Raw genomic sequence first — 10,434 nt, 5'->3', positions numbered from 1 at the left:
CAAGATTACAAGTTTTTCTGCAGAAAATTTCTCTGGCAAGGATTCTAGAATTTACACTAGTTAAAAAATAGAATTTACACTTCTAGAAAAATATATAAAGAAAAAGGGAGAAATTATTGAAAATAAAATAAGTATGAGTCTAAGTTTTACATTGACTAGAAATAACAAGTCAAAATACTATATAAGAAAACAACCTAAATGAGTCCGACGAACCGGACAAGCCCGATGATCAAGACGAGTCCGACGATCCAAACGAGTTTGATGACCAAGACTAGCACTACGACCTTGATGGGCCCGTCCAGGCACGACGATCTAGACGGGCCTGTCTGGGGTGTCGTGCTTGTCCAGGTCGTTTGGAACGTTCAGACCGTCGGACCCGTCCAGATCATCGGGCCTGTCAGGATTGTTGGCCCTGTTCGAATCATCGAACCTATCTAGGTCGTCGGGCTCGTCCTGGTCATTGTTCTCGTCCGGGTCGTCGGGTAAGTCCAGGTCGTCGGGCTCGTTCTAATCGTCATGCTTGTCTGAGTTGTTGAGCCCGTCTGGATCGTCGGGCTCGTCCATCTCGTCGTGTCTATCTGGATCGTCAGGCTCATCTTACTCGTCGTGCTCATCCAGTCGTCCGGCTCTTCGGGCCTGTTCGGCTCGTCGGGAACGTCCGGGTCGTCTGGGTTGTCCAGGTCGTCGTGCTTGTCCTGATTGTCAAGCCCGTCTGGATCATCAGGCCTGTCTGGATCGTGGTGCCCATCCGGATCATCGGGCCCGTTCGGATCGTCGAGTCCGTCCGGGTTTTCGGGATTGTTTGTGTCATCGGACTCGTCCGGATTGTCAAGTTCATCCGGATCGTCGGGCCAGTCCCAGTCATCGTGCTTTTCCGAGCACGTATGGGTTTTCAGGCTTGTCCAGTTTGTTGGGCCAGTCTGGGGTCTTCGCGCTTGTCCTGGTCGTCGAGTTCGTCCTTGTCGTCGGACTTGTTCGGATCTTAAGATTCGTCCGGGTCTTCGGGTCCGTCCAGGTCCGACGACCTGTCTAGGTCTACGGACCCGTCTGGGTCGCTCGGCTTGATCTTTAACTTTGGCTTAATGTAGTATTATTTAAAGGGGCCTAACCCATCTTAGCACTGGCTCTAACCCACTAGAGAGGGGGCTTTGTGGGCTGGGACTCTTTTTTGACCCCTCATTTGGGACCCCCTAAAAGGGGGCTTAATGAAGAGTGGGTGAGGGTTGACCTGTGGGCTAGGGGCCAAATTGACACCTCTAAGTCTAAGTTTTATATTGAGTAGAAATAACAAGTCAAATACTATATAAGAAAAAAGACCTATAAATTTAGTGTTTTCAAATTTTGAGTTAAAAGTGGTGTAATTTTGCAATATTCATGATCCACTACTAGAAACTCTCATATTACATGAAATTTTTCTTGCAAATTTGTTAAAAAATTTTGCAAGAAATGACTTTTTTTTGCCATTTTTTCTAAGTATCTTAATTGATAGGTAATTACTTTGTGGATAATTATTTCCTACAAAATTATAAAATTAACAAGTATTTCCTACAAAAATTGTTGTGAAAAATACAAAATATTTTGAAAAAAAAAATTGGTAATAATTTCTTGTAAAGTTTTTTTCACAACAAAATTTGTAACTATTTTTTATGAAAAATTTTTCAACACAAAATTGGTAAAAAATGAGTTTTTTTTAGTAGTCATCATCATTTCTACTAAAACATCTCTCTGTTTGTGTCACGCAGAGATGATGCCCAAGTTGTTAAAAGTATTTTTAAAAGTGTGATGACGAGACTGGTTAAACCCTTCATTCAGTCAAAAGGGCTTGTAGGAATTGAAGAAAAAATCGTAGAGGTAGAGCTGTTGATACGCAAGGACCCAGAGGACACCACTTTCATTGGAATTTGGGGTATGGCTGGTATTGGCAAGACAACCCTTGCGGAACAAGTATTTAATAAACTACGTTCTGAATATGAAGGTTGTTACTTTTTAGCCAATGAAAAAGAACAATCACACAGGCATGGAATAATTTCTTTGAAAAATGAAATGTTTTCTGCACTATTAGGACATGCCGTGAAAATTGACACACCAACTTCGTTGCCTCAGGAGATTCTAAGGAGAATTAGTTGTATGAAGGTTCTTATTGTTCTTGATGATGTGAATGATTTAGATCACACAGAAAAGTTACTTGGAACTCTTGATAATTTTGGATCGGGTACAAGAATAATTGTAACAACTAGAGATAAGCAAGTGTTGAAGGCCAACAAAGTCGATAAGATCTACCAGGTCAATGAATTCAGTTCAAAGGAAGCTCTTGAACTTTTCAATTTGATTGCCTTTAACCAAAGTGATCATGAGATGGAGTTCAATGAGCTATCGCAGAGGGTGGTCGATTACGCTCATGGCATTCCATTAGTTGTTAAAGTTTTAGCTCGTCTTCTTTGTGGAAGAAACAGGCAAGTATGGGAAAGTGAGTTACACAAGCTTAAGAAAATGTCTCTTACAGAAGTTTATGACGTGATGAAACTCAGTTATAATGGTCTAGATCGCAAAGAAAAGCAAATATTCTTAGACCTGGCATGTTTCTTTCTTGGATCCCATGTAAGGGTAAACGCTGGTGATCTAAAGTATTTACTGAAAGAGGATGAAAATGATGATACAATAGTTGTAGGGTTAGAAAGGCTGAAAGATAAAGCTCTTATAACTTCCTTTGATGATAACTTTGTTTCTATGCATGATGCTTTACAAGAAATGGCTTGGGAGATTGTTCATCAAGAATCTAGAAAACCTGGAAGCAGCACTTGGTTGTTGGATCCAAATGATGACGTTTACAAAGCATTGAAAAATGACAAGGTTAAAGTCTAAGTACATATATATAACATCTTTTGAATAACATTTTATAGTTTTCTTCAAACATGCAATAATTTTGTTTCTCTTACATTGATGGCAGTGTCTTTGTGCCATTAGAAGCTTACGAATCCACTTGCCAACAACTGGGAAGAAAAAGCTAATCCCTGGTATATTTGCTGAGATGAGCAGCAGACTACAGTTTCTAGAAATTTCTGTGGAAAATAATGATGATTTGTTTGATCAAGTTTATCCCCTTGCTGAAGAGCTTCAATTTTTGGAAACCGAACTTAGATTTCTTTGTGGGTTGCATTATCCACTGAAATCCTTGCCAGAGAATTTTTCAACGGATAAACTTGTGATATTGAAGTTACAACACGGAAGAATGGAAAAACTTTGGGAGGGACTGAAGGTATAAATTTGTGTGCTACCATGTAATTATTTTCAGTTAACTTCACCTGAGATATCTTCATTTTGTTTCACTGTTTTGCAGAATCTGGTGAATTTGAAAGAGCTTGACCTTATGCACTCCAAGGAATTGAAAAAGCTGCCAGATTTATCACAAGCAACAAATCTTGAAGTTCTGGTCCTCTTGGGTTGTTCTATGTTGACTAGTGTGGATTCGTCTATTTTCTCTCTGCCCAAACTCGAAAGTATTGACCTTTGGGGCTGCGAGTCTCTAACCCTACTTACAAGCAATTCTCAGTTTTGCAACTTCAGTTATCTCAACCTTGATTTTTGCAACAATCTAAGGGAGTTTTCACTGATATCACAGAATATGAAAGAACTGAGATTAGGGTTTACAAAGGTCAAAGTACTTCCTTCATCGTTTGAATGCCACAGCAAGCTTAAATCGCTGCATCTAACGAGAAGTGACATTGAGATGTTACCTTCTTCCTTCAAAAATCTCACTCAACTGCAACATCTAGACATGAACAATTGCAACAAGCTTCGAACAATACCAGAGCTTCCTCCGTCCCTTAAAACCCTAGAAGTCAGCAAGTGCAATTCACTTCAGAATCTGCCAAAGCTTCCATCGTCTCTTAAAACTCTAAATGCTGTTGACTGCAAATCATTGGAGACTGTGTCGTTTCATTCAACAGCTGATGAACAATTAACGGAAAACAAGAAGCGGTATCTTTTCTGGAATTGCAGGAACTTGGATGAAAGTTCTGCGGAGGCTATTGTGGTGAATGCAGAAGTGAATCTCATGGAACTTGCAAACCAGCCTCTCCCTACACCAAGTCAAGAACATGAATTTTACAATGATTATGAATATAATTATCATTCTTATCAAGGTGTTTACGTGTACCCAGGAAGCAGTGTTCCAGCGTGGTTCAAGCACACGGAAACAAATGGTGATATAATAATCGATCTTTCTTCTGCTTCACCTTTCGAATTATTTGGCTTCATTTTTTGCTTCGTCCTTAATAAGTTCCATGAAACAGATATCACTGGCAGACTTGAATTTAACATCACTATAAGCAATGTTGATGTTGGTGAAGGTAAAATAGGCAGTGTCAAAATCTACACAGATTATTATTCAGATTGGTCATATCACGTGTGTGTGATGTTCGACCAAAGATGTTCTGTCACCTTAAATAACATAGCCAGAGAACAAAAGAGATTTAAAATCAATGTTACAGTAGGGGCACGAATCGAGTTCTATGATAATTATCATGAATTGCCGCAGGAGGTTTTAAAAGGATTTGGAGTAAGCATCTCAGCGTATAACACTCAGCAAATTGAATTGTGAGAATCAGTGTCTCAATTTCATTAAACAAATGGATCTGGGTTGTGCCTCATAATGTTCCAGGTATTTTTATTTAAACGAATGTTGATCACTTTGCGTTGTAAGAACAATTTTTAAGGTTTTGTAACTCATAAGTCACAGAATTGAGTATGATGAGACTATGATAATGATCAAATGGTTAAATTTATCATACTCTTACATGGACATTTGAAGTTCTTCTTTTGCGACTTTAAAATATATTTATTTTGATATGTTAAAAAGTTATTAATATATTTCAAAAACATCAAAATCAATGCATATTAATATATTCTAGAGGAAAAAAACAAATGGACGGCAACAAAAATTTAGCAAGAATCCAATTTTTTTATCAAGTACCCGTTTTCTCCCTACATAGCCAAAATGTCCTTTTCAGAGTACTTAAATTGATGAATACAATGAGAAGGTTATGCAAAGATACAAATTTCCAAACTATTTAACTCGCAAATATCAAATAGACAATAAGAACAAGTGAACACATGAGTTTGAACGCATCAAATAATTAGTGTCAGTCTCAAATTCTAAACAACAGACAATATCAGTAAACTTAAAAAAACATTATACGATGCAGCCAAGACACCTCCAATTTGATATAAGTCTATTTAAGCCACCTTATTCAACACCATTCTCTTCAGTTATCTCTTTGTTCCTTCTTTATTTTTCACCCGTGTTGTTTTATTTCAAAAATATAAACGTGAAGAGGAGAAACCATGTCAGACAGCAACGTTCCAGAAATAAAGTACGATGTTTTTGTTAGTTTTAGGGGCAAGGAAATCCGTGACGGGTTTCTTAGCCATCTGACTGAGGCATTTGACAAGAAGAAAATAAATGGCTTCGTAGATGATAAACTTGAGAGCGGAGAAGAAATATGGCCATCACTTGTTGCAGCCATTGAAAGATCAGCCATTTCGTTGATCATCTTCTCACCAGATTATGCTTCTTCTCGTTGGTGTTTAGAAGAAATTCTGAAAATAGTTGAATGTAAAGAGAAATATGAACGGATTGTAATTCCTGTTTTCTACAAAGTGGCACCCACAGATGTAAGACATCAATCTGGAAGTTACGAAAATGCCTTTGCTAACCATCGACTAAACTATACGAGTCAGGTGCAAATGTGGAAAGATGCTTTGAAAAAATCTGCTGATTTATCTGGAATTGAATCCTCCAAATTTCGGTAAGCTCATTTTTGTTATAATTGTTCCATAATTTCTAGTTGTTTTTTTAGCTATATGCATCATGCATGTTGTTATCATAACATGGTTTCTTAAATTGCCAAATGTAGTGCTATATGTTTGAACCAACACCGACACCAAGTATATCTTTCATCACATTTCATAGTAACTTCCCTTGATTTCCTTTCCTATTGAAAATTCGTATGAGAACGTATCAAAATATAAATAATTATTTCACAGCCAAACAAGAAGCTTGTACATATGGGTTACACACTAGTAATAGAACCAATCAACGACATCGATTTTAACCCACACTTCATGTCTCTTTATTGTGTCGTATAGAAATGATGCTGAGGTGGTTAAAGAAATTGTGGATCTTGTTCTGAAGAGGTTGGATAAACACCAAGTTAACACAAAAGGACTCGTTGGAATCGATGAAAAAATTGCTACTTTGAAATCATGGATAAGTGATGAACCAAAAGCCACTCATCTCATTGGAATTTGGGGTATGGGCGGTATTGGTAAGACAACCCTAGCAGAAGTAGTATTTCATAGACTACGATCTCAATATCAAGGATCTTACTTCTTAGCCAATGAAAGAGATCAATCAAACAAACATGGACTAATTCATTTGAAGAAAATTATGTTTTCTAGACTGTTAGGACATGAAGTGGATATTGACACTCCAAATTCCTTGCCTGAAAATATTGTTAGGAGAATTGGTTGTATGAAGGTTCTTGTTGTTCTTGACGATGTGAATGATTCAGATCACATAGAAAAACTGTTGGGAAGTCTTGAAAATTTTGGTATGGGTAGTACAGTGATTGTGACAACTCGGGATGAGCAAGTGCTTAGGATTAACAGAGTCAGTAAGACATACAAGGTGAAAGAATTTAGTTCTGACGAAGCACTTGAACTTTTCAACTTGAATGCCTTTAGTGAAAGTAATGAGGCAAAGGAATACGGTGAGATATCAAAATTGGTAGTCGATTATGCGAAAGGCAATCCATTAGTTGTTAAAGTTTTGGCTCATCTTCTTCAAGGAAGAAATAAGGAAGAATGGGAAAGTTTGTTGGGCAAGCTAAAAACAATGCCTCCAAGAGAAGTTTATGATGTAATGAAACTGAGTTATGACAGCTTAGATCGCAAAGAGCAACAAATGTTTCTAGATTTGGCATGTTTCTTTCTTAGAATGCTTGTACCAGTGCAGGTGGGTGATCTGAAATGTTTATTGAAAGACAATGAAAGTGATAATTCAGTGGCTTTTGAGTTAAGAAGACTGGAAGACAAAGCTCTCATAACAATCTCAGAGGACAATACTGTATCAATGCATGATAGTTTACAAGAAATGGCTTGGGAGATTGTTCGCCATGAGTGTGTTGAAGATCCTGGAAGGCGCAGTCGGTTGTGGGATCCTAATGACATCAGTGAAGCTTTGAAAAATGAAAAGGTTAAAGCCTCATTAAATACAATATCTTGCTCCTAATTAAGGTTTGGTTTCTATTAAGTGAGAAATGTGTGGCCTTTTTGATGTTTGAAATTTTTTTTCTGGGTTGATGACAGGTTAGTGAGGCCATTAGAAGCATGCATGTTCAATTGACATCTGATAACCCAACAACATCAACTAAGAAGCAAATGTTAAATCCTCAAATATTTGCTTTGAGAAAATTAAAATTTCTGGAAATTTCGGGGGTAGATGGAAATGCTTACCACCAAGTTATTCTTGGTGAAGGAGCTCACTTTTTGGCCACTGAACTAAGACTTGTCTGTTGGGAGGAATTCCCTATGAAGTCCTTGCCAGAGAGTTTTAATGCTGAAAAACTTGTTATATTGGAATTTAGAAAGAGCAGATTGAGAAAGCTGTGGGATGGAGTGAAGGTAAATACATGAGTCTCACTGTTATAAAGGTAAATTCATGTGACATCTTCGTTTCTTTTCATTTTATTACAGAATCTAGCGAATTTGAAAAGACTTATTCTCCATTGGGCCATGAAGTTAAAGGAGCTTCCAGATTTATCAGGAGCCATAAGACTTGAAGAACTGTACCTCAGTGGTTGTTCTAGTTTGAGAAGCCTGCATTCATCTATTTTCTCTCTGCCAAAGCTTCAGATATTGGATCTTAATAGCTGCATCTCCTTGGCCATACTTCCAAGCAATTCTGAGAGGAGGTTGCATTCTTCACTTTGGAGAAACAGTGAATTGAAGTTTCTATACATGCGTGGTTGCGAGAAGCTTGAAAATATAGCAGAGCTTCCCCCTTTCCTAACAACTTTAGATGTCTCGTTCTCAAAATCACTCAAAACTCTACCCAACCTTCCTCTTTCCCTTCAAACTCTAAATACTTCCTTTTGCGTGTCACTTGAGAGTCTACCAGAGCTTCCACCGTTGCTTTCAACTTTAAATGTCTCCGCATGCTATTCACTTCAAATTCCACCCAACCTTCCCTTGTCTCTTCAGATTGTAAACCTTTGTGATTGCACCTTACTTCAGACTCTAGTTGAGCGTATTCAATCCCTTAAAACTAAAGATACAAAAAATTCAAGATTAATACATCAAACTCTATCAAAGCTTCCCCTACCCTCTCAAGTATTGTGTACCTGCAATTCAATCAAGACTGGAGCAGAGCTTCTCTCATCCTTCACCTCTCAGATTGAAGATTGTCTTGCTTCCTTGGAAAGCTCGTGAACAGTTAAAGGAAACAGGAAAATGGTTCTTTTCTCATATGACTTGAACTTGGATCAACATTTGTTAGCTGCTATTGGGTTGAAAATCAATATGATGACATTTGCAAAACCAGCACTTGTTAAAACTATGATTATGATGATTCTCACGGTCGTTATGATCGATGTTTTTACGTGTGTCCTGGTAACAGTGTTCCTTTAAACTACAAAAGCATAAGAGAGAACCATAACATGAAAAGAGAAGAATGGTGAAAAGAAACAAAATAACTTTTATATCTGCTGAACCATGTTGTATTTCCATCTCTGTTACATACTTAAGATTAAATATATGAGAAATATTTGTTCATCATCATACTCACACATGTGGACAGCAAAAGTTCTTTATCAATCTTTGATTCACTGAAAATTGTGAGAGACATCATCTAATTATATCCATTTCTCCCTAATGCACCACAAAGTAGCTTCACTGCAAAGGGCAACAGGGTCAGTTCCAACATATTGTGAAAAGTAAAACATAAGGCAAATAAACCTAAATGTTTATAATCACGTACAATTTCTCCTCCTTAAACTGCAAACTCAACGTACAAAAGTAACAACTCACCATTATAAACTTCCCACAACGTACAATACCTAAGCATACCCTGTCTAAACCCTAAGTCCGAAAGGGATTATCTTTCTCTGCACAATGCACATTTTGCCCCAAGTTACCAAATACAATCAGAACTCCCAACAATAAAAATGGAATTACACGCCCCAAACCCAAAAATGGAAACTTTCTACTAACCTTCTCTTCGAATGCAGCTTACTTCAGAGTGTATTTGAGAATCTTCGATCCCTTAAAACTAAAGATACCAAAAATTTTAGACTACAAGAAACTCCATCAAAGCTTTCCCTACCCCTTCAAATTTCGTGTACCTGCAACCCAACAAATCAAACAAAAATTAACTTATAGGATTATACAAACCATTATACATGATCAATAACTTTTCAAATAATTCACCAAATAAAAATTTTCAAAGAATTGAAAATCGAAAACAATTTGATGTGAATGACATGTCATTAACAAAAATAAATTTAAATGTCATTTTCAATTTTATAAATTAATTATTTTTTATTAATCATTTTTAAATTTTAATTCATACTTATTTTTATCAAGATAAAAATATTATGACATCCTTTCCTTGAACAATTTACTTTTATTATTAAATTGTGTTCAATTATTTACTTTTATTTAATATGAGATTTAGATTTCACTCTTAAATTTCTAACCTAACCTAAATAATCTAAAGAAGCTAATTTTGTTCACCATGTACATTTATTTTTGAGGTTGGTTGTGAAACTAAAGCACATTATCTTTGCATAATACTACTCGATTGGGGCATTCAAACTCATCTATTCAACCCTTCCCATATTTTCTTATATGGTAAAAATGTCACTTTCAGAGTAATGAAGAAGGATGATTCATACAATCTTTAATATTGCTCTCATAAAAGGGAAATTTCATTTCTAAGGAAGTTGATCTATATTTGTTCCTCTTATGGTTCTGTTGATTGTAAGGTTTGGTGTTAAAGTACATCATGTGATGTGCTATGCAATAAAGATTTAGCGAAAGCTTTCTTATTTGAGTCACTCAAAATATATCTATTAAACAACTCCTTTTTTTCATATTCTGTGAAAATGTTATTTTGAGGGGCTTGATGCATGCTAGCTGTAACACATGAAGGGTTGCACACCATCTCCCAGGTCCTTTCTAGGGATCAATCAAACTTAATAGTGAATTTTGAAATGGATAATAATATGTTAACTTTCTTTTTTTATTATTTTTAATTTATTATTTTAATTATTATTAGATTATTATATCACATCAATAAAATGAACCAAAATAAGTAATTTAATAGTAATTAAGTAATTTAATAGTAATTAAAGTGATGAGTTAAAAATGATAAAA

At 36.4% G+C, this 10,434-nt stretch overlaps 3 protein-coding genes and 1 long non-coding RNA gene across 5 annotated transcripts; 3 read left to right on the top strand and 1 right to left on the bottom strand.

Annotated features, from left to right (window-relative positions):
• The first annotated feature begins 1,782 nt into the window (after positions 1-1,782).
• LOC114162646 (disease resistance-like protein DSC1) lies at positions 1,783-4,600 on the top strand. The gene is made up of 3 exons (XM_028046603.1): positions 1,783-2,850; positions 2,948-3,256; positions 3,338-4,600. The coding sequence occupies exons 1-3, from the start codon at positions 1,783-1,785 to the stop codon at positions 4,598-4,600; spliced, it is 2,640 nt and encodes an 879-aa protein (XP_027902404.1).
• A 575-nt stretch (positions 4,601-5,175) lies between these two features.
• Positions 5,176-5,811, top strand: LOC114164117 (disease resistance protein RLM3-like). Its single transcript, XM_028048645.1, has one exon. The coding sequence runs from the start codon at positions 5,344-5,346 to the stop codon at positions 5,809-5,811; it is 468 nt and encodes a 155-aa protein (XP_027904446.1). The 5' UTR covers positions 5,176-5,343.
• Positions 5,812-5,954: 143 nt separating this feature from the next.
• LOC114162643 (disease resistance-like protein DSC1) lies at positions 5,955-7,291 on the top strand. The gene has a single exon (XM_028046599.1). The coding sequence runs from the start codon at positions 6,314-6,316 to the stop codon at positions 7,289-7,291; it is 978 nt and encodes a 325-aa protein (XP_027902400.1). The 5' UTR covers positions 5,955-6,313.
• A 387-nt stretch (positions 7,292-7,678) lies between these two features.
• Positions 7,679-9,494, bottom strand: LOC114162786. Of its 2 annotated transcripts, none has more exons than XR_003599300.1 (5): positions 9,271-9,494; positions 9,038-9,164; positions 8,846-8,952; positions 8,403-8,689; positions 7,679-8,326 (listed from the first exon to the last, which is right to left on the bottom strand). It is a non-coding gene; the product is annotated as an uncharacterized LOC114162786 (long non-coding RNA). The 2 variants fall into 2 exon arrangements; XR_003599299.1 differs by having other exon boundaries at positions 9,088-9,164; positions 9,271-9,490.
• Between the last annotated feature and the right edge of the window lie 940 nt (positions 9,495-10,434).

This window comes from Vigna unguiculata, chromosome 9 (genome assembly GCF_004118075.2).
Source record: "Vigna unguiculata cultivar IT97K-499-35 chromosome 9, ASM411807v1, whole genome shotgun sequence".
Lineage (NCBI taxonomy): Eukaryota > Viridiplantae > Streptophyta > Magnoliopsida > Fabales > Fabaceae > Vigna > Vigna unguiculata.
The sequence above is the reverse complement of the archived record's forward strand: the minus strand, read 5'-3'. Positions and strand labels throughout refer to the sequence as shown.

What these genes read in the sequence shown, in the direction of transcription:
- LOC114162646 (XM_028046603.1), top strand. Translation starts at nt 1,783, where the DNA reads ATGACGAGACTGGTTAAACCCTTCATTCAGTCAAAAGGGCTTGTAGGA. An exon ending in AAGCATTGAAAAATGACAAG is followed by an intron (nt 2,851 to 2,947) that starts GTTAAAGTCTAA and finishes CATTGATGGCAG; the next exon opens with TGTCTTTGTGCCATTAGAAG. An exon ending in AACTTTGGGAGGGACTGAAG is followed by an intron (nt 3,257 to 3,337) that starts GTATAAATTTGT and finishes ACTGTTTTGCAG; the next exon opens with AATCTGGTGAATTTGAAAGA.
- LOC114164117 (XM_028048645.1), top strand. Translation starts at nt 5,344, where the DNA reads ATGTCAGACAGCAACGTTCCAGAAATAAAGTACGATGTTTTTGTTAGT.
- LOC114162643 (XM_028046599.1), top strand. Translation starts at nt 6,314, where the DNA reads ATGGGCGGTATTGGTAAGACAACCCTAGCAGAAGTAGTATTTCATAGA.